General features: G+C 37.7%; 1 protein-coding gene across 4 annotated transcripts; it reads left to right on the top strand.

Annotated features, from left to right (window-relative positions):
• The first annotated feature begins 536 nt into the window (after window positions 1–536).
• ulk1b (unc-51 like autophagy activating kinase 1) lies at window positions 537–21458 on the top strand. 4 transcript variants are annotated; one of them, XM_028025366.1, is made up of 27 exons: window positions 537–1194; window positions 1939–2031; window positions 2730–2771; window positions 5933–5965; window positions 6673–6709; window positions 7497–7670; window positions 8987–9060; window positions 9183–9284; window positions 11217–11275; window positions 11646–11728; window positions 11961–12011; window positions 12224–12315; window positions 12480–12648; window positions 12769–12823; window positions 12971–13057; window positions 14986–15129; window positions 15258–15403; window positions 15714–15973; window positions 16065–16270; window positions 16611–16729; window positions 17075–17194; window positions 17549–17733; window positions 17943–18127; window positions 18756–18874; window positions 18968–19125; window positions 19598–19733; window positions 19859–21458. In XM_028025366.1, the coding sequence occupies exons 1-27, from the start codon at window positions 1105–1107 to the stop codon at window positions 19912–19914; spliced, it is 3075 nt and encodes a 1024-aa protein (XP_027881167.1). In that variant the 5' UTR covers window positions 537–1104; the 3' UTR covers window positions 19915–21458. The 4 variants fall into 4 exon arrangements, with proteins under 4 accessions (XP_027881167.1, XP_027881169.1, XP_027881168.1 ...); XM_028025368.1 differs by having other exon boundaries at window positions 16092–16270; XM_028025367.1 differs by having other exon boundaries at window positions 12772–12823.
• The last annotated feature ends 1731 nt before the right edge of the window (window positions 21459–23189 follow it).

Here is a 23189-nt window from a genome sequence, read left to right on the forward strand (position 1 = left end):
CACATTATTTTCTGAAAAATCAAACCTGGCTTCTTTTTTAAGTATTTTGATAGCTGGATATTCTCATGTTGTTTACATTTCAATATTCAAAATGGTGAATGAGGAACCTTCATTCCTCAGGAAGATTTACCTACCAAAGTTTTACCAACCAAATTATGATTATAGTTTTCATCCTGATATCTTGGTTTAATTATAATATTTTTATTAGCTGAAAGTCAAAATCATCAAAATGGACAGACATGTGCGTAATGTGTGAGTTTAAGAGCTTATTAGTTACAGAAACGAAATCAACGTAATGATGGCACTGTATTATGTCTAATGTATCCTTATTTCTGCGTTGTTTACTTTCTTATAAATTCAAGAAATTTAGCGTGTTTTGACTTAAACTATTTTATCTGAAACGTCTGTGTCGTAATAACAACTTTCCTAAGTGAATTGTATCGTACACTTCGACCTGTCGTTTTCGCTTTATGGCTGCTGAGAAGGAAAAACGAGTGACGTCAAAGCTACAGCTGTAATTGAGATGCGCATGCGCATTTGCCATCGAAAGCAGATTCCGCTTCGTTGTGAGCGTCGATGCTGTGACTTTCAGCGCAGTCAGCTGCTATTTTGCAACGTATTGCGAGGATTTTTTATTTTTTTTATCGCACTCACTGGACATTAAATGTTGTCAACTTGCAAGCTCAGTTTGTCGTCTTTTCGCCGGGTGGAAGTCTCAGGCGACAGAAGTCTGGACCTCCTGTATATAAACAAAACGCAGCAAGCTGCTTCTTAAGGTGGCACGTCAAAGACAGCTGTAAAGGGGCTTCAGTCGTCGGCTTCCAGTTTGGCAAGTTAGCTAACTTCGTGTTAGTAGCTTTGCCAGTGATGGGAATAAACGTACAGCTCTGCTAGGAGTTCAACTCCAACAGGGAACCGTGCGAACATGAGAGAAGAGGACAATTTGCTGGTAGGAAGCCAGTCCATGGCAAGCGAAAGAGGGGGTGAACGTTCCTGCAGCAGCCCCCGCTTGACTGAGGAGAAAAGACTATCCAACGAGAAGGGTGACCTGAGGCCCCCTGGTTATTGGTCCAGGTCTTAGTTGGAGAAATTCGGACTTTCGATATGGAGACGGTGGGGAAATTTGAGTTCAGTCGGAAGGACCTGATAGGACATGGCGCATTTGCTGTCGTTTTCAAAGGCAGACACCAAGAGGTGATTTTCCTTTTACACTTACGATGTAACAATTATGAATGACCAATATAGGATTTCCAAATGCTTTTGATGCATTGTTGGGGGATTATTCTCATTTTCTGGTCATTTAGGACGTTTGTTATTATTGTACGGCCTTAAGAGGCCTGGTCTAAAAGACAGGATATTCCCTGAAAACCACCAAGCTATCACATAAAACGCTTAAATAATCTTCGCAATTCTTGCAAAAATGTTTTAAAAAGGCATATATGATTGCGTTGTAGCTTTTTCTGTTTTTGTCGGCATAGAAATGTGCAGATGTTGCACGTCGACTTTGCAAATTCAAATATAGGCCAGTAGACTCGTATTGTTTCCTATGAAAGCTCTATACTAAGGCCAGTGATAGACATGTTGAAACACGTAACACAAACGCATATTAATTATCATGGCTTCATTTACTTAACCAGTTTATTTCAATAATATAAATGTGTAAATGAAATACCATAATGTAACTAAACCAAGTAATGCATGTTAATGTTCCTATGTGCAAACGCTGGATATGTCTAAACGCATTTAGTGTTTTACTTTTAAATATTTCATTTCTATGTAACTTAAGTTAAATGCATAATGTTGGCAAATTTAGTTTGCAGGATATATCGAATGAAAATACAGAAAAATCTACAAAATTTCTTGAGAATAGCAGAAAACTTTGCACTGTTTGTTCCCTCCACCAGAAGGTGATCTTCTGTGAAATATATTTCCTTCTAGAAACTCGACTGGGAAGTGGCAGTAAAATGCATAAACAAGAAGAACTTGGCCAAATCTCAGACGCTGCTGGGGAAGGAGATCAAAATATTGAAGGTGAGCCAGAGTTATTGGGATTGCTGCAAGAAAATACATGTGGAAACATAGCAATACCAAATTGATCAACAATCCACAATTGCATAAATGGACATGATATTTGCAATAAATTATCAGCATATTTCCATATTTTGCAACATGGTGGTGGTAGCATCATTCTGTGGGGATTATTTTCTTCGGCATTGATGGGGAAACTGCTCAGAGTTGAAGGGAGAAGATGAATAGTTCTAAATACAGAGCAAACCTGGAGGAAAGCCTTCTAGGAGAATGAGTGTAAATGTATTGCCAGGGCTACAGTGGAACGTGTAGATTAAAGCATAGTCTGTGTATTAGATTGGTCCAGTCAATGTCCAGACTGAAATTCAAGGACTCTGTGGCAAGACTTGATCACAGACACTGTCTGTCTAATCTCATGAGGCTTAGCTATTTTGGAAAAAACAAATGCGGGTAAAAATGTCTGGCATGTGCAAAGCTGATAGAGACATATGTCCTAAATTTGGCAAAGTATTCATCAATTTATTTCCATTTTACAGTTATACCCAATTTATGTGTTTGATCTTTTACATAAAATCCCAATGAAATACTTTAAAGTTGGTTGTTGCAATATGACAAAAATGTCGTACTTTATGACACTGTATTTCTGTGAATAGTCAAGGCTACAACCTAAAGCCAATATTTATTTTCTGACATTTCTACAGGAACTGAAACATGAGAACATTGTTGCATTACTGGACTTTCAGGTATGTGTGTATTTAATTAGGGCTACAGTGCCAAATACAGTTTGGTATTTCTATTTAGTTAGAAATATCAAAACATCACATTCTTTCTTGTAGCATTTCCATTGGTCTGTAATTGGAAAATGAAGATAGATTCTTGCATATATGTTTAATGTTTGCCTTCCCCCCTCCTCTCTTTTACTGCGTATGTTTATTTGCATTTTTACTCTGTAAAAGAGGATTTTCTTCATTTCTTTGCTGCAAAACGTATTGGCTATAATCTGTCTGACCCTCATTCGCATTCTTCAGTAGAAAACAGATCTTAGTGTCAGTTTACACCCTGACTTTGTGTCCCTCTGAGCACAGTCATTGCTTCCTGTGTTTACATTTTGCATGCAGTCACATAACCCGTTCCTGTCAGTCTTCATTGTTAAGACGTTCTCTGGGATCTGTAGTGCAAATTTGACCCATAAATCATATGCTTTGGCATTCTCTGCAGTATTTACATTCAGACATCGGGTAGCTATACATATTGATCTGTTAACTTGCTGCTAAGTTGTTGGGGGACAAACCTGAGTCCTTAGTGACATTGATGCTGCTGCTTGTAGCCTAGTTACCAATCCAAAGCGGCCTGCTGCAACACCTCCTGGATCGCTGTTATATCATTTCCCTCACGTCTCCTCACAAAATGTTATCTGATCTCAGCAGGTGTTCCTTTTGTTTTTTAGTCCATAATTAACACCCTACCAGCTGGGTGAAAAACACAATGCTGTTTTACAACATTCTAGCCTAAGCTATGCTAATGAGACAACAGTTCACTGTTTGATGAAAAACTCTTTTTAGTTTGCGATGAAGCATTGCTGTGTTATTTTATATATATATTTAATCTCTTAAATGAGTTCAGATGTTTAAGAGTTACATTTTTAAATCCTTAATTTGCAAATAATTCAAGTGTACCGTGTTGTGCATGTGATTTCTGATTTTGGATGTTTAATTGCCTTATTGGCAGTTGTTGGTTCCACCTCTGAGAATACCTTTTGTTCTCTAATCTCTATTTTTCTATAGATAGTGCAGCACCTGCTGGCTTTTGCATGACTGGTTCAAATTAACTGAGCTACAGTACTGTTGATGAAACTGTAGCCTGGTGGTGTTGTTGTGAAGCATACAACTGCTTTGTTAGGTCATCATCAGTAGCCTGGTAAAATAAAAAATCTCTTTAAAAAAGTTGTCACATTTGTGCCAAGCACAACTGGGCTGCACTCCTCACTGACAGTGGGTGGCTGAGAGCGACAGGAGCTCTGTTTCTTCATAGGACAGTCCAAGCCAGGCCTCTAAGATTACAGGTTTCTGTTGATGTTCTTAGCTGGGGATTAATCTGTCCATTGATCCACATCTCGGAAGGTCACAAAGAAAGTGACACCAAACGAAGCACTGCACTCCAGCAAAATTCTGGCTTTCATATTGAATCTGCTTTTTAGACTGTCCTGCAAAGAAATATGAAAGCCAGGTCAAAATCTTAAATAATTTTAAAATACGTCATGTTTCCTTTGCTTGCAAGAAAAAAAAAAGAGGATTTTTTTACTGTTGCATAAAAACATTGACAACTATTGGTTGGACGTTTAAGGCTTTGACATGCATTTCCACATCTGGTTGGATGTGGTCAAGCAGGTTAGATCTCACAGTCCCTTTCTAAACTATTTCTAGGTCGGTTGAATTACAGTGCTCTACTTAGATTTACAGTTTTTCCTACAGTGTCTTACGGGGCAATATTGAGCAGATCTTATCTGAATATTAATGTTGTTTTGTGTTCTTGTGGTTCCTAATAGATAAAATGCCTTGAAAATCCAAGTGGGCTTTTAAAGATGGTAGAAGTAACTTCACACAGGCTTCACAGTTGGGCAGGCGGTAAAGGGGACTGGGACGAATGGATTAGGTCTAAAGGAGTGCCACAGTCACTCTTTTCAGGGTTATGATGTTTGAAAATTACGGTGGACAAACTATCAGCGCCGAATCTTTTAAGAAACTAACTGAAGACTAGTTACCTCAGCAGATAGCCCAACTAAATCAACCAGCTAATTTTAAGTTTGTTTGCCTTTCGGTGTTAAACTCTAATAATCAGAACTGCAAAGGAGTAAAATAGTCTCCACAATGAGAAAACACTAGTAAATGGAGTGGATCTAGTTAAACTGATAAATGTTAGTTGTATTAGTTGTTTGATCGCAATTTGGCCCTGTTATGGGATTTTCTTGCAGACAAGAAAATATTCATTGAAAACTCTGCAAAATGACAAAATTGTTTGACATTATGCTGAATGTTATCTCCCTTTTTTATGAAACCGTTAGCAACAAGGGCAAACATTTTGTACACCAGAGATGTTCTGCCTCAGTTCTTTGAGAAAGCCTCTGACCTCTAGCTCTCTGCCGGCTCTCTGCCAGAACCTGTTTGCTGTCCTTTTTCTCAGTGAAGCCATAAGCAGCCAGCGTTAGAAGCCCTGACTCAGCTGAACTACAGAAAAGAGTCTGGCCTTTGACCGCTGCATTCAAACAGATACTGAATCGGGGTCAGAGTGAGAGATGGCTGTCATCTGTTGCTATGTGATAAGAGGGTGTTTTGAAGTTAGCTGAATTATGTTTTTTTGTTGTTGTTGTTCATGTTTTCCTCTAAACTGTTTTGAAAAGATTGTGACAGACTATAAATTGGATTTCCCTAATAATTAACTGGTTTTGATTACATAATTTACTGATTAAAATTGGTAAGTTCCTTATAACTTTTGACTGCCCATCAGAGTATTGTGTGTAAAAGACACAGGTTTAATCTTTAAACTAAAATAGAAAAATACCAATATGCTAAAAAATTTCTGAATTAAATTTGAATACATATGCTACTGATTAATTATCTAATATCATTAAAATACTTAACTAGGACTAGACTAGGGTTAAATTGCCCCAAGGCCAACAAACCTCTTATTTTCACAGTTTTTTTGCATAATTTGTTGTTTTATAAAATTGTGAAAAGAGTTGATTCAGCTTCTACCAAAGATTAAATTAGCAAAGATTTCATGGTTATCATAAGTTTTGTATTATCCTCTGTAGACGTTAGTTCAGTTTGTTCTCTTGCAAGCTGTTTTCTCGTTACTGTTTGACTGAAATGTGTTTGTGTACTGCTCTTATCTGTTCCCTCTTTAGGAAACTGCCAGCTCAGTGTACCTGGTAATGGAGGTAAGCTTTGCTACGACACGTTGCTTTGTTTGCTTAGAACTGTATTGTCTCAATAATCTCAGGGGAGGAGCTATTATTAGCTGACCCCGCAGTGGGGTTTAAATGGTTTCCAGTCCAAAAATGATCTGTTGCTTTTGCTGCAGCCTCGTGCGACTTAACTTTATAAACAGTGACAGGATGCAGATTTATGATCACCATAAATGGCAAAAATGTTTAGCTCATCAATGGAATGTTTTTAGATATTATTATTATTTTTTTTATTATTATTATATGTTTTGTAGATGTATTTTCTTAGCTATGATTTGTGGTGAAATAACACGCATCATCTTTCCAACAAAGCCTTTTCAAATGAAGCTCAAACTTGAACGTTTTTTATGCTCAGTCCGCCATCGCTCAGTTTAGTCATTTGTAAACTTTCTGGTGCTCCACATGTTCTAGTCCAGTTAAAAATTAATTATGGGTGCTTTTTTATATTCTTGTTGCAGATTATTTTTAATACTTATTTTTCTATCTTAGTGAAGAAAAGTATAATTACAGCCTCACTTGCCACACCTCATTAAATTTATTTTAATACCAGGTGTGAATGTGTGATCACATATATGGAGAATCTCTTCTGTTGTCTCCACTCCATTAGCCTCTCTCTGAAATCTTGACAAAGTCATAGTTTTAAGATATTTTTCAACAATCCTTTTTCTTTTTGATCTCAGTATTGCAATGGCGGAGATCTTGCTGACTACTTACACTGTAAGTATAACAACTAATCTACTGTTCGATTAGCAGCCAATGTATTTCAATGGAAATTAGTGTTTTCTTAGTGGAAATGACTGCATCTTTCATGAAAAGTGAATAGGTCATATCACTAAAATACCAATTTTGTTTCTCTGCTGTCAGGAAAAGTATATGGAATTAGACTGAGGTATTTTCCAGGTCAAGATAAGTATAGAATATGGGAAAATATCAATCCATCGATCATTTTGTGTTTTTTCCTGATATTATAGCTATTGCATATAAAAAATATAGAAAAAACCTTATTAAAAACAAGAACATTTGCAAGAAAACAGGCAAAACATGATACATTTGAAATATTGTTGATTGAAGGAGGAGTTTATTACCCGGCTGAAAGTTAATGCAACCTAATGCATGCTTAAGTCCCTGCTCGTCACATGAGCTGGGAGAAGCTCTCTTAATGGTCTTAGCTAAAGAAAACAGATTTTACATTATAGGAGGAAAAGGAGGTGTAACAGTTCCTTAAAACACTAAAGTTCTGCTCTACTTCAGTGACGGCTTGAGTTTTACAGGGAGAATAACTTTTTAAAGATTCAGCAAAATAGTACCCACACTTTCTCTTTTTTGTTTTTTTTTTAGCTTTAAGATTTTCATTACTCTTTAGTTCTTAAAAGCAGGGATCTGTTTTACATAATGCATTACAATGAAACTGTCTGACATTAGAGATTGGTAGCTTCTTATGAGAAAACAGAAAGCAATTATTTACGTCAGCAAACAGTTTTTGTTTTCCATTTGGTCTCTGCAGCCAAAGGCACACTGAGTGAGGACACTATTCGGGTTTTCCTGCAACAAATTGCAGGGGCCATGAAAGTCCTGCAGACCAAAGGAATAATCCATCGGGACCTCAAACCCCAGAACATTCTGCTCTCCTACCCACCGGGCAGAAAGTCTCATTCCAACAACACCTGCATCAAGATCGGTAGGTTTGTTATAATGAGTTACCTCATTGTTGGCTCTCTGTTTTCATTTTGGCTGTTTAGAGCATATCCTAAAAATGAATTGCATTAAAACCTGATAAATAAATAACCAAGATAGAGGGAAAGAGGTCTGTGACAAGATCTATTACTGTTGTGAAAGCCTCTTTGCTATTAAAACAGTTTTTAACTGATGGAAAATGTCAGAAATTTCTGTCTAAATGTGGTTTACTGGAAATGTTATGACTTTTTTCTTCCTTGATCCCCTATCTGTGTCGGAGTATGTCAAACATTATTATCAAGATTTGTCCTTCATCCCCACTAGATGGGCAATTTGTTTTCACAACAAACTTGGTTACATGCGAGAATAAAAACAAGTTGGGGTTGAACCAAATACATTTTAAGGAGTGCCGTATGAGAGGGAATACATTTATTAGAAAGTAAGAATGGTGAAAAAACATGCCTGATAATAACGTTTTAGATTTATTATTTTTATATTGAGGTCCAGTTCCGTTTAAAATGTATTTATTTATTGTGTTCATACTTTTGTTTACTTTTTCTGTTCTTAATATGGATTACACACACTTCCTCATTGTAAAGGAAGAGTTTTTCACAACTTTCTGTAGGGAAAGACATTGTCTTTCTAAAAACTAGTCTTTTTGCCAAACAGTATATTGGTATTATCCGTAGTACATTTTATATATTTATAAAAGTCATTTCCCAGTCACCATTTACATTCCTAATCATTTAAATGACTACATACCATGTTTCGCAGTATCTCACCTGAAACAGACATAGTTTGAAAATTCCATGATCTGCTCTCACCTTTTACAACCCTGGGAAATCCATTGTGTGTTCCTGTAAGATTAGAATAAAAATTGTTGGTAGCAAATTCCCCCCAGCTTTAATTTTGAGTCTTATCCCCGCACCTGTGATTAGCAGTATTGTGGCTCATTCTGTATCTGATGAGAGTCAGTGCAACTGGGAAATTTAGAATTGAACATTTCCGGTGATAACCTGAACCACTTTCATGCTTTTTGGGTCGCTGAAGGTCACCTGTGTGCTCATTTTGTCGGTGATAAAATCACTGTGGCGTGTATTTTCAGTGCTCTATTTCTGATATATATCACCATAAATCATCTTAAGAATGATCTAATAATTAGGAAGAAATGCAACATTATTTATGCTGACATTTTTATAAAGTTCTGCCTATCTGTACTCGCATCTCTTTAGTTATGTACATAATTTGTCAAAGTTCTTCTCTTTTGTGCATCGGATATTCACTTGTCCTTCCTCTCATCTTTTTCCTGTCTCTTTGTAGCGGACTTTGGCTTTGCCAGATACCTTCAGAACAACATGATGGCAGCTACACTTTGTGGCTCTCCCATGTATATGGTAATGTCAGCATCAATGAATGAGTCTTCCTTTGACTTATTTGTATTGATTGCACTCACCTACAAATAATCATGTGAGCAGAATTACATATTGTTAAATCTGACTTTTTATTTCCGTAACAGGCTCCTGAAGTTATTATGTCCCAGAACTATGATGCCAAGGCTGACTTGTGGAGTATAGGAACCATCGTATTTCAGTGTCTGACTGGTAAAGCTCCTTTTCAGGTAAAAACACACTTTATATGTTAGTGAAGAATGTCATGACAGACAGAAAACCTTCAAGTTTAAGGTGTGCTTGTGCCAATGATATAATGAAAAAAACCGCTTTGAATTCTGTATTATTCAGATCAATATGATTGTTCAATGGAGAATGTCCTACATTTCTTACTGCATTAATTGCAATCTTAAAAGCTTCTTAAAGTGCTTAAATGTTATCTTGCAAGAGTAGGACAGAACAGCACAGCCTGTGGTGTGGAGTATTGCACCTCCACCTCCCTGTGTGGAGGAAGCCATTATGCATCATTCTTCTAAGCTTAACCAGAAGGAAATACAAACTTGACTATCCAGTCCTTCCAGTCCATAAGAGATTATTTACTAGATAAGATAATAGACTGTTATTGTTATTTGTGCTGATATTTGTTTCTGTGCATCTGAAAACACATCAACAAAATTGGGAACAAAAAAATATGTATTATCCCAGCAGCATTTCTGCTATTAAATACTTAAAACAAGACAGGACTAAAGGTCACAAGTTAAACTGCACAAGTTACACTAATAATATGTAATACAGTTCCTACTGGATAATTACTGCATGGACAAATGTCTTCTGTCATTCAATAGCAAGTATTTTCCTCAGCTGACAGAATGAGTATCTTCTCATTTCTTAAACAGCCATGTGGGACACATCCCGTGATTGTGGAAAAGATTGTTCAGGAAGGGTCAAATTATTGCCATCAAGCAGAGAAAACATATAAGAATATTGCTACTACCTACTAACCTTGGGTTGAGAACTGTCCAATGCATCATTAAAAACTGGAAGGATAGAGGGCAACCATCGTCTTTGACGAAGAAATGTGGTCGTAGAAAAATCCTAAATTACCGTGGTATTTGGCAACAACAGAACTCAGGGCAATGTTTAATAGTGAAAGCAAGAGCATTTCCACATGCACAACGTGAAGCAAACATAAGGGATTGGGACTGAGCAGCTGAGTAGCCATATTAATACCACTAATCAGAGAGTCTATCTGGAGAAAAAAGACTTCAATGTGTGGTGGAGTACAAAGATTGGACTCTGGAGCAAGGTTATGTGGTCTTATGACCCTCTGACAGAGTGATGAGTGCATCAGGGTGGGAAGAGAGGCAGATGAAGTGATGCATCTATCATCCCTAGAGTCTCCTAGGTTCTGCAACATTATGTACCCAAAGAATGAGGTCAGCTGAAAACACTGCATGACCAGGTTATTCCATCAATGGATTTTTCCTTCCCTGATGGCACGGCCATGTTCCAAGATGGCAATGCCAGGATTAATCTGTCTCAACTTGTGAAAGAGGAGTTCAGTGAGCATGACACATCATTTTTCACACATAGAGTTCAGACCTTAACCCCATTGAATGTCTTTGGGATGTTCTAGAGACAGTTTTGCAAGTGGTTGGACTCTCCCATCACCAATGCAAGATCTTGATAAAAAATTAATGCAACACTAGACTGAAATAGATCTTGTGACATTGCTGAAGCATATCGAAACAGTTCTACAGTGAATGTAGTCAAAGCTAAAAGCGTTCCATGAAATACTGGTGTGTGACCTTTATTTAGGTCTAGCACTGTATATACTGAATCAAAAGTAATACTGGTTTACTGGTCATGTACAAGGAATGAGAAAACTTTATAACCAAGATTTATTTACAGTTTTATTACATGTTATGAATACATATTCTGAATAAATTAGCATATTTTCCATAAAAGTGTATGTGCTTGATCTTTCTCATCTAAACTGGCCCAGCAGCAAGTAAACATGAAACATGTTTGTTCTTTTCATATCTGAGTGTGCTGTGTTAGAAACACAAAGGAAGGATGAGTCGTAAATTTCCCTTGTGCTATACAATAGCTATGTGTCAACATGCCATTGATATTTGCATATTTTGCATCATCGCCTTTAGGCCAGCAGTCCCCAGGACCTCCGGCTGTTCTATGAGAAAAACAAGAATCTGAGTCCCAAGTAAGAACTGCAGTTTTAAAACTGAACAATAAAATGTTAGCACAGCAGTGTTTTGTGGTTAAGAGGAATAATAAAGGTCCCTTGGTTTGTTGCTAATAAATGTTTTTCATTGGCTGCCTTACTTTTGCTTGAATTTAGACTTGGATTGCAACCTGAAATGTTACAAAACAAGTAGGTCAGGCATGCCAAATGTTTACTGTGTCTCTTAAAAGCTTAGACTGACAGCCATGTTCATATGTTAGAAATAATTTAAGTTATAGCTTTTGAGATTTCTTTGTTAACAAACATGATTATTTAAGGTAGAACATTGAGAGCAAACAAGGCTATTAGAAAAAATCCTCTTTAGATTTTAATGTTTTATTTTTTGCAGCATCCCCAGAGAGACTTCTAGCCATCTGAGGAACCTGCTGCTCGGTCTGCTGCAACGCAACCACAAGGATCGTATGGACTTTGGTCGGTGACAGTTAGCAGTTTTAACCCTTTCAAAATGCTCTTTCTGACAGATGTCACACTGTCATAAAAAGAGTCCGATAAAACTCTTTCATATATATGAAAATAATCACAAAACTTGATGAAACAAGTGTAAACACTCTCTCAACTATTTCTGTTTATTAATTTGAATTCTGCTCAGCTTTTTCAGCATTGTTCAGTACTTATTCTTTATTTTCTTCTCTTTGGTTGGCAGATGAGTTTTTTACCCATCCTTTCTTGGATGCCAGCTCATCCATTAAGAAGTGTAAGTAAAAGTAAATATTACTCTATTTAAAGCTTGGTTGGGTGTGATCTGGCATGTTTTCCTGAATTCTAAGAGGAAAAGTTCACATTTCTTTTAGACCAAATGTTAGATAAAAAGGGAATATGATTGCTGCTCACAACCAAAGTAGAGTTTTTTCTTTTATTCATGTGACTCATGAACTATTTCAACAATTGTTTTGCATTGCATCACAGCCATCCCTACAGTGACCATGACCTGTTTGCCCAGTTCGGCATCAGCCAGCTCTTGTAGCAGCTCCTCCACGTCTCACCTTGCCTCACCACCGGTTCGTACTCACTTTTTCTCTTATTCCTCTGCTTCTGTTTATTTGCATGTAATTTATGAGTCTGTACATGTCTGTGCCTTCTCAACCATTTCTAAATGGTATGTGTTTTATACTTTAAGCTCATACTCTTCTTCTGGTTCTTTTGCGTCTGCTTCCTTCTGCAGCAGTCTTTAGCTGAGACTCAGCAACTGCGTGCCAAAGTTCTGGCCTCTCCAACGCAAGAGGCTGCAGGTTTTCTCCTGAAGGACTCGTCTGGAGCAGGCGGCAGCAGCAGCAAGAACTCCTCCTCTTGCGATACAGATGATTTTGTCATGGTGCTTGCTCATTTTACAAGTGAGGATACGTATAAATAACATCAGATGAAACCGTAAAAGTTATTAAATATATTGTTGTAATTATTAGAAAAGCTTTTTTTCATTGTTGTGTGTTATTTTCATATGATTGACTTTCCAGCAGGTGAACTGACTTGTGAGAGTAAAGTGCTGCAGGACAGTTTGATGAACAGCGGGTGAGAGGCACTGACTTTATTTATCATGGAAAATAAATGTTTTTTTTATCCCAGAACATTTACAGTTATTTAAAAAAAAATCAAAGGAAGTACAGTTCTTTATAGTCTGATTTCCTCTCCCATCTTTTTTTGTTTTATCTTTTTTAGCTCTCTTTTGGCTTCAGCTGGTCTGTGTAACCAAGCGAAAACACCACCGCACTCTCCTTCTTGCAGTGGCTCTCCAAGTCCTGTCAGGTAGAAGTACTGAGTTAAAATGTTGAGATTTAGCTATAAAATGAAAGTTAAGCACAAAATGATAATTAAATTTTAAACTGAAAATGTGTTAGAATGACCCAGTCAAAGTCCAGACGTATTTGCAAATTTTGGCAAGACTTGAAAATTGCTTTTCACAGACACTCACCATCCCATCTGACCGAGTTTGAGCTGTTTTGCAAAGAACGTTTTGCAACGCTGGTTGAGACATACCCTAAAAGGCATAAAGCTATTCAAAACCACCTGTTATTTTCCTTCCAATTTACAGTTCTACACTACTTTGTGTTGGTCTGTCTGATAACATCCAATAAAATACATTGGAATCAGTAGTTGTAAGGTGACATAAGAAAAGTTCAACAGAAGTAAAAACCTTTTCGAGGCACTTTTTCAATGCCTCCAATGTGAGTAGCATTTTTTAAAATTCATTTTCAGCTAGTCCCTAAAATTCCTACATCATGTCTTGAGCCCATAAACCAGTGGTCCTCAAACTACGGCCCGCGGGCCAGATGCGGCCCGCCTCCACATTTGGTCCGGCCCCCTGAACAATACCAGAGTATTTTCATATATGTGCATTTTTATTTGATAAGTTGGACTTTTACAATAAAATGTTCCTTAGTAATGAACTTTATTTATTATTAACTATTAGTTAGTAACTATTTTATACATGCATATAATTGACCCTAACCCTTTTTTTTTATGTGGAGAACCCAGTGTTATTTGGTTATTATTTATTTCATAAATAGTGTTATTTCCTGACTTTTGTTCTCTGAAGAATCCAGAAAAGGTTATTTGATTGTGCTTTCTGAAAAACAATACATTTTTATGTTTAGCACTCTTACAATCGTCACACTTTTTCTGTTACAAAATGACCCCGGCCCCACATCAGAGAAGGGACAAGTTATGTGGCCCTCACAGGAGAAAGTTTGGGGACCCCTGCCATAAACGTACAGAAACAGATTTTTAAAGATCAGTTTCTGGATCAATTTCCACTCTTTCTTTTCAGAGTTTGAAGAATCCTTTGTTGTGATGGAACAGAAAATAAATCTAGTCATTAAAAAATCCCTGTCATCAGAAGTTTTGGCATCCGATCTCACTTTCTTTTGCTATTCAAATAAACTGCAGATATTAAAAGTACCAAACGAAGCCTTTGCATAAGACTTGAAACATAACCGTTTCATCACTTTATTTTTTTCTCTCTGCAGTTTGGAAAACCCATGACTTTTTCTTTTTTTCCACCCACATCCTGTCTTTTTCCTCCTTTAAAAGCTGAAACCTCTAATTTTCAAATTTACTTAAATATTGTTTTTTTCTTTTTCTGAAGGTGAAGCAGATGCCAGCCTTAAACATAAGCTTATCCTTACAGTCCATGTTGAAATCCTTAAACTGTTCAACATTGTAATTTACTTTCATTCAGCATCTAAACTAAAGATGTTAAAATTGTTTCATTAAAGTTTACCTTAATCCTGCAGGTGTTAAGATTGGACAGTTTCAGCCCAATCTCGTCTTCAGAAATCTTCACAGCTGTTTGGTTTTGTTTACAACAGGCCAGTAATTCAATCCTTCTCAAACAGAGAAAAACATTTCCCACAACCTGAGGTGATATCTTCCATTTTGCATCTCTAGGAAGCTGGCCACTAACTTGCCTTTAGCTGAAAGATAATATTCCCTGCTTTGTTACTTGGCTTTAGCCTGGCAATTATTTTTTATAGGGATTTCAAGAGTTTTGGTTTTAAACCCAGTAATAACCTCTGAAAGCTTTGACCATATATAAACAGAATGCCACATCTCCAAGATGATGCTGGGCTTTCCCAAAAAACTTTCATGAAAACATAACTGTCTGCATAACCTCTTGCTGTTTGTGCTCTGAACATCCCCTCCTCATGTTCTGCCCTTCTCTCTGCTGTTTCCAGGCCCACCGAGTTCCCTGGCAGTAATTACTGTGGTAGCTGTGGAAACCATGTTCACTCATTGCCTATCCCAGTTCCCACTCAGGTCCAGAACTACCATCGCATGGAGCTGAACCTTCAATCTACCAAGCAGGATGGCTCACCACGGTCTGTATCCAAACCAGCACACAACCAAACAATTGCACATATGAAATTCTGAAACTAACGCTGAAGTATTTTTTAGAGTTTCTCAGCTAAACTTGAGTAATATACTGCTTTTTTTGTTGACACACCAGGTTGTCGACAGCGGTTCATCGCGGCAGCAGTGGAAGCCTGGTGGGCCATGCTAGAGCAGGACCTTTGGCCCCATGGCAGGGAGCGGTCCCCTCCTCCCGTAGGCTTTCACTGGGAGGGACCAGAACATTCCAGATTTCTCCTCAAGGTACTTAAGGAAGCTGAATGTTATATAAAACCCGTTTTTTCACTTAATGTGTAGATTTCAAACATTTCTCTTTTAGATACATTTACGGTTTTTATGAATGATTAAAAACAGTTTGCTCTTGGGGTTTCCTTTTAACCTTTTGTTGTATTCTGACATGCAGATAAGGGATTATTTGAATTGATAAATCTGTAGATTGAATTTCCCCTATTTTTTGCTTTTTTGTTTTAACATAATTTTAAATCTACATTAATAAAAACAATTCCAAACATTGCACCATACTAGAGGGTCAAAGTTACTTTTCGCTCTCCAGGCCCGCAGCACGTTGAGTCGAGGCAGACGTCTCAGCAGCAGCCACAGGCACCAGGGCTCGGCACACGGCTCCACAGTGCCCCCTGTCTGTTGGATTGCGCAACTGGCAGCAGCAGACAGAAAATCAAGAAGCAGCATTCAGACCCCGTCGCTGTCCCTCCAACTGGGCTGATGACCGTCCGGCCGCTCCACTCTTCCCCCAGACTCAGTGAGCTGATGCAGCGTAACCCTCTACCGACCATCCTGGGATCCCCGTCCAGGGTGAGACGACTGTCTCCATGAATTTACTCCACATGCACAGGAAAAAAAAAATAAATAAATTTTATGTTTCCTTACTTGTTCGCCTTCTCAGGCTATCCCTCCTTTTGAATTCCCAAAGCCGCCAAGTTCTCCAAACATTGTGACGTTCCTGACTCAGAAGGGTTTGGTTGTTGGTTCGCCTGGCAGCAGAACTGCCCCAGGAGAGCTCAGAGACCTGGGACAACAAGCGCCGGCGCCGTCCACCCACCCAGCCTACTGCGTCCACAGAGTGAACGATGATGGCAGGAGCTTTGGAAGGTCAGGTTCATTCATTCACTGTTTATCTTTTCAATCACAAATGAGTTGTTTAGACACAGGAATCTTTTCTATAAGTATGAAATTAGTTATGAACAGGACATCCATCGTTATCTATTAACTGCTTCTAACTTATTAGTTCTAGTTCGAAATTAATTATCATTTGTAAAACTGCAGTTGAAGTGATTTTTTTTTCTTGATCTAAATGAAAAAAGGTCAGAGTAGTGTTTAACCTTTTCAGAGTAGATGGATATGGACAAACATAAAGTAAACAGATGAAGAGAATTGATGGGAAGTGGACAGGTTTATGAAAGCAAAGCTGTCTCTCATCTGCTTGCTTCAGGTCACAGAGTGCCGGCCGTCTGTCTGACATGCTGCTAATGGCTGCGTTTGGAGCAGGACATGCAGGAGAACGAGGCAGCATGGAGAACCTGACCTCAGAAAAAGCCATAGACATAACAGGTCTGCATGATTCTTACAGAGGATGGATTAAAACGTTGATTTTATTTATTTATTTTTTTCTTCGTCTTTTTGCTAAGCATATGACAGTTCAGGATGAATTCAGCATCAGCATTTTCAGCATTTTAAAAGCTTAGAATTAAATGGTTCCAGACATCATCAGATTTCTTTATCTATTTTGAAGCCATGAGTTTTAACGTTTAGTTCAGAAGAATGCCAGTAAAACCATGAGGGAACCGTTTTGTCAACACTGCCATTGTTTTTTTCCTAACTGATTCTTGTATATTTGTTTTTTCTCTAATGTGAATAAAACAAAATAAATAAAGCCAATGTTTTTCTGCTCATTAGCTCCTCCTGGTGGTGGCTTTGCACCTGGTTCTTGCAGCCCCGCACAGGTGGTTTTCACTGTTGGCTCTCCACCAAGTGGCAGTACCCCACCTCAGACCTCCAGACACAGGAAATGTTCAGGTAACACTATAAAAATGTCTGAATAAGTTGGCACAGAAGATAATGTGTTTTTTTTTTTTTTACAACACATTACATTTTTTACAATGTGCTAATATTTTACAACATGAGAATGTACAATGAGAAATGTTCTTTCTTTTTTGAGATTACAATATTCAAATAAAAAAAATCTAGAGGTGAAACATTCTTTGTTTTAAGGCCAAGATCTAATATCACATATCTGGATAGATGGTTTAGTAACCTACAGCAATTTCCTCAGAAGTCTTATACATTGTAATTGCTTAAAATACATTTTTTTGTTAATTTCACAGTAGATGAATTGAAGGAAAAGGTTTTCCTTTTTTCTGACTCATGCAGGCTCCTTCAGTTCAGGCAGTCCTGCAGGCTCGTTGACCAGTCACTACCCCCAAACAGGCACCTTTCCCGAAGGCTTTGAGGCCCCGCCCAGCCCTCGCTACAGTTTCACTGATCCTATCACCGCTAACATGGGAGGCGCTGTGACCTTTGAGGCCCCTGAGCTGCCTGAGGAGACGCTGATGGAGGTGAAGAACTAGTTTCCCACAAATTAGTGAGACTGTAGACATTTTTAGGACTGGAGCTTATTTTAGGATTCATTTACCTATAAAATGAGGAATCAATATTTTCTTTCTAGCAAAGTAGATTCTGTAACATCACACTCTGTTGTCACATGATATAAATTGTCTCTAAATTATTGTCCTTTTCCTCTTTTTTTGCTTTTGTCGGAGTTCAGCAAGAGCACACAGACACGGTGCAGCGCCTGCGTTTCACTTTGGAGTTTGTGCTCTGTCTGATGGAGGTGGCTAGCACTCGTGGGGCAGTCACAGTCGGGGGACAGGGAGACTTCTCTCACCCCGCTGTCCTTCAGCAGCAGAGCCTAGTGGCAGATCAGATAAGCTCACTGAGCCGAGAGTGGAGGTAAGGTCAATGGCATTGTTTGTTGATGGTTCAGTTTTGCTCCATTTAGACAAATAAAAGCACCCAAAACCCCTAGACATAAACAATGTGTGTTAAAACAGCTACTTAGTTTATTTTTGCTTATGTCTCTGGTGTGGTTATAGTAACAAAAGAAAAGTGACATTTTTGAAAAGAAAAAACAGCTATATATTTTCTGTAATTACTTATTTAGAAACGATGAAGTACCGTAGATGACTAACATGAAGCTTTGATTGTGTTTTTCACTTTAAGACTGCATAACAGTCTTTTTAAATGATAAGATTTAACATTTAAAAACATAATGTTTCATTTTTTTGTCTGAAATGGGTGTCAAATATTTAGTTATTATAATCTGGCAGTGAGTTTATTTTATTACTTCACTGAGAAGCAGATATTTAGCTTCTTTGCCATTTTATACTTGTACAGTTTTGGGGATATTGTGTATTATAAAAAGTCAGAAAAATCAAATCATGATTGAAATTTTAAGCAATAACATTTTTTTTATATTTCCTAGAAAGGAAATTGACCTGGAGGTGCCTAGAATTCATTTAAATACTTAGTCGATTGAGCTAAAGTGCTAAGTGATGTGTTTTTGTGTTTGTCTCCTCAGTCATGCAGAGCAGTTGGTGCTCTACCTTAAAACCGCAGAACTGTTGTCTACTGCCTTACACACGGCCATGGAGCAAGTTAAACAGGGCAAACTCTACCCCTCCTCTACTGTCAAACAAAGTAGGAGGCTCTTCATGTCACAAAAATTCTATAAGATCTCTTTTCCTTTCTCAAAAACAGAAACCTCTTTTCTTCCAATCTCTGTATTCGCAGTAGTGAGGCGGCTGAATGAGCTGTACAAGTCCAGCGTGGCATCTTGCCGCTCTCTCAGCACTCATCTGGAACATTTCTTCTCCAGGAAGCATCGTCTAATGGACCAAATCAGCTCTATCACAGCTGAGCGTCTGCTCTTTAGCCACACAGTGCAGATGGTAGGCTAAAAAAAAAAGTAGAGATAAACCGTTTCACATGGCTCTTTATGTTACAGCTTTGACAGGAAGCCAAACTAATCTCCAACAATTGCAGCCTATATTAAACCATTACATGTAAAACGCTGTATGTGGCAACATGACGTAACCACACACCATTTCTACTGAGAAATGTAGTGGTGCAGCAGCGATGAGAAAGCTGATTAGAGTTGAGAGTAAAATAGATTAAAAGTCTGAGGCAAGACTTGAAAGTTTGTGTTTACAAACTCTCTCCATTTTGAGTTATTTTGTAAATGTCAGTTTTTAAATGTGCAAAACTGGTGAGAAACCTTCAGCCAAAAGTAGTTCTACAAGTATAAATTAGGATAACAAAAACCCACTACACTTCTCAGTCATTTGTAAAAAAATTTAAAAAAAGTTTTCACTATTTTTAATTTAATGGAACAGACCATTAATGTTCCCGTTGTGATGTTAGGTTCAGGCTGCTGCGCTGGATGAGATGTTCCACCAGGGGGAAGCGTCAATCCTGCGTTACCACAAAGCTCTCCTGCTAATGGAGGGCCTGTCTCTGCTCCTCACTGAACACGATGACATCCTTATTGTTAGCAAATGTAAGAATCTCTTTCAGCTGCTCAACACTTGTAGTATTTGTTGTTCTTGGGGGGGAAAAAAAAACAACTTGTTTCTGTTTACGCTGCACTAAATATTCTGTCTTTCTTTGACCCTGTTTCTGCAGGCAAGGAGTGCATTGAACGTCGCCTCACAGCTCTGCAGTCGGGTCTCTGTGTTTGACTTGAGACAAACACAGACACATAACTCTGAAACTAGTTATGTGTCACAGTGCAAACCCTCCATTTGCACTCGGAACTAACCAAATCTCCACCCACATTTTATGGTTTCACATAGAAAAGCTTTCGTTTTCGCAAGAAAACCACAAAGTTTACTCAGACACTGGAGGGTTTTGCGCATGGAAGATCTTTCAGTTTTCAGGGTTGGACTGTGACAGAAACATCTCTACTCTGGAGGGTGGACCAGTAATGGACATAAGGAGGACTCTGCTGCTGAAGATGGAAATGCCAAGAAAAAGATTTGCACCTAATTACTGTTGGTATAATAAGAAGGAGCAGTTTTTGCCAAGTAGTCACATTCCTTCATGTTGTGCTTATCTAGCATAAGAAAACAGCTTTTTAGGATTCATTCTAGATGGAGTGGGATGAGAAGATTAATGCAGTAGAAGCTGCACAGCTGGTGAAATGTTCTGATAGAAACTCCCTGTGTCTAAATATTCCCATAATGTGTTTTTGGCTTATATTTCTAATTTCCTCCCATATTTGTTCTGTATCTTCTCTGATTCTTTAATGCTTTTTGACAGAAAGTACACATTTATAAAGCATAGTGAAATTTAATCAGCAGAAGTATGTACAAGCACTATTACAAAACCACAACCAAATTACTTTCGAAAGACTTGAAGTAGATTCAGTGTCTGCCTCTGCTGTTTTGATTAAAAAAAAAAACATGAATGAGTAAGAATTTTCACACTGAGGTTGAGAGGGAAGTATTTTAATTCTGTTCATGAAAATTGTGACTTGCAATAATCGTAGAGAAAACAGGTCAGGTTAATGCTCAAAACACCCAGTTCTAGTATAGATTTATATACAGATGGGGCAGAATCTGATCCATCTACATTTGTCATCACAATCATGTTAGCAAAAATGTTGCAATAAACTGGGCTGTACAGGTGCATCTTGATAAATTAGAATAACATTGAAAAGTTCATTTATTTCAGCAATCCAATTTAAAAAAAATAAAGTTATTAATTTCTGTTCATTTTGATGATCATTGCTTAGAGCGTTTTACATTCTTTTAAAGGTTGCTGTAACCGTTTTGCCAAATTTTGTCCTTCCACCTAACTTTGGTTACATCACTCTGAGAAAACAGTTTTTTGTGATTTCTTCACCGTGTGGAGGATGCCAATGACTGTGTGCTGAACAACGTTTGCTTCAGTATCAGCCTTTATCTGTTTTGCGTCATTGACTCTTGTGTGTCTCATCTTCCTCTTGGCATTACTCCACACGTTCTCTATGTAGTTTAGGTCAGGGGATTTTGCTTGCTAACCGATAACACAGTCATTAAAAATGGACCATGACAATTTCTTCCTTCTACGCTGTGAGCAGCTAGCTTTATCTTTAAAAATCTGCTTATTTTGCTCACACTCCATCTGTATGAGCAGAATAAATAAGTTTATCTTAACTAAGATAAGTGCTTGAACAATATCACATTGTATGAATGTGTAGAAAAAATGAGTTTATCCAAATTAATTTACTGAAATGACTTTTTAGTAACATTTAAATTTCTTGAGCTGCACCCATGTTCATCCGACACTCGTAGGCTTTCACACTCATTGCTGGTATTTTCTGCAAATAATTTCCAGACTTTTTCACGGGGATTTTTGCATTTTATCTCTCAATCTTATGGGTGTTCAGCGAGTCTAGTCAAATATGAATGTAGGGCTGTCAGGAAAGAAGCAGCATTAAAATCAGGCTGAATGTTGAAGGGGGGAGGTCAACATTTAAGCTGATCTTAAGGGCTGAATGTTTTTGCACTGTTGACGTACTGTATAGATAGAGGAGTATGCTAAAAGTGTGCAGTTTGTGTAGCCGTGCTCATTTAGAGACTTCTGCTTATTCATTTTAGTGTTGTTTTAGTTGCTTTTGCATTTACCTTCATAAATTGTGTATGTTTTTAATGTTAGAGTGTTGAGAAGGAAGTTGTATAAGCTAGTTTTCTAGAAGAGGAAAGAAAAAAAATTCACACTGAAAAAAATGTTGCAGTTCTTGTTTTGTGCTTTATTTTAACAGTTATTGTTTGGTTTGGATTTTTTAAGGCTTTATGCCGTTTTCTGCTTGCTTGATTAATTTTAATTGTGGCTGTTTCAGATGTTCCCCAAAAGATTTTTTTTTTTTACTCTTCTAAATTTGATTGCCTGATTTAGGTTAGGTTTAAATCCTACATTAGTTGTTTTTTTATGGGCTGTGTGCATGCAAGTGTGAACTGGTAAGCCTGATATTTAACACGGTAACATCAGAGGGACACGTTAAGCGCAGAACTTGCTACATAGATCTGCTCTTGTGAGAAGCAGAACATGTTACTCTGATGTAATTGACATCGAAACCCACCACTACCTTATTTTACTCAAGATGTCATTCCCTCTGCTGCTCAAGGCAGAAATTGAGTCCATATTTTATATAATGTTTGCGTGCGATTTTGGCTCAAGAGGCTGTACTAAGACGCCTTTTTAGCTTTGCAATCGGCAGGACAAACTGGAGAGATAATTTATCTGAACAGACATTTTCTGTGTTTACTTGTTGCCTTTCATGTTGTGTCCTAAATGATGTCTTTGTCTCTAAGTATACATTCCTAATATTAATGAATTAATTCCTCCGCAGAAGTTTTGTCACTACACTTGCTGTGCTGACCTTCAAGGAATCAGATGACAGAAACAACTGATGCATGTGTCACTTTTTTACTGTTCCATACAATCTTTATTCTGATTAGTGAAAACAATGCCCTTTGATCATAGCCATCATGTCAGTTTTATTTCAATTTGTTTCTTTTACATATTTCTAACATACCAGGATGTTTCCATTTTATGTTTTTCCCTTGACTAATTCTGTGTTGCCTTTTATATGTCGTTCACGACATATAAGTTATTGTATATTCAACTCTGGGGAGATGATGGGCCACCCGAACATTCCCAAAGACTATTAAGCTTTTTTGCTTGATCTTCCACATTCTCTCTCTTGCTGTTGCAAAAGCAGTTTTAATGTTTTCATATCCATAATAGACGCACTATCTTCTGTACCCCTGCTGGTAATGTCATCTTTACTGTTTGGGGAGCTTCGTCATGATTAAAGTGAAAGGACATTTCTTCAGGATGTTGTGTTTTTGTTTTAGTTGAAAGGAAAATGCTATTAGAGTTGGTTTATTTTCTTGTCTTAACATCAAAACCACAAGCTGATGTAATTCATGCAAAAGGAGCCCTGGCTGGCTGTTGAATACATTTACCA

This window comes from Xiphophorus couchianus, chromosome 8 (genome assembly GCF_001444195.1).
Source record: "Xiphophorus couchianus chromosome 8, X_couchianus-1.0, whole genome shotgun sequence".
NCBI lineage: Eukaryota > Metazoa > Chordata > Actinopteri > Cyprinodontiformes > Poeciliidae > Xiphophorus > Xiphophorus couchianus.

Bases quoted from the DNA above. Each gene is read 5' to 3' on its own strand.
- ulk1b (XM_028025366.1), top strand. From the start codon at position 1,105: ATGGAGACGGTGGGGAAATTTGAGTTCAGTCGGAAGGACCTGATAGGA. The intron at 6,710-7,496 runs GTAAGTATAACA...TGGTCTCTGCAG, and splicing joins TCTTGCTGACTACTTACACT to CCAAAGGCACACTGAGTGAG. The intron at 9,061-9,182 runs GTAATGTCAGCA...TTTCCGTAACAG, and splicing joins GTGGCTCTCCCATGTATATG to GCTCCTGAAGTTATTATGTC.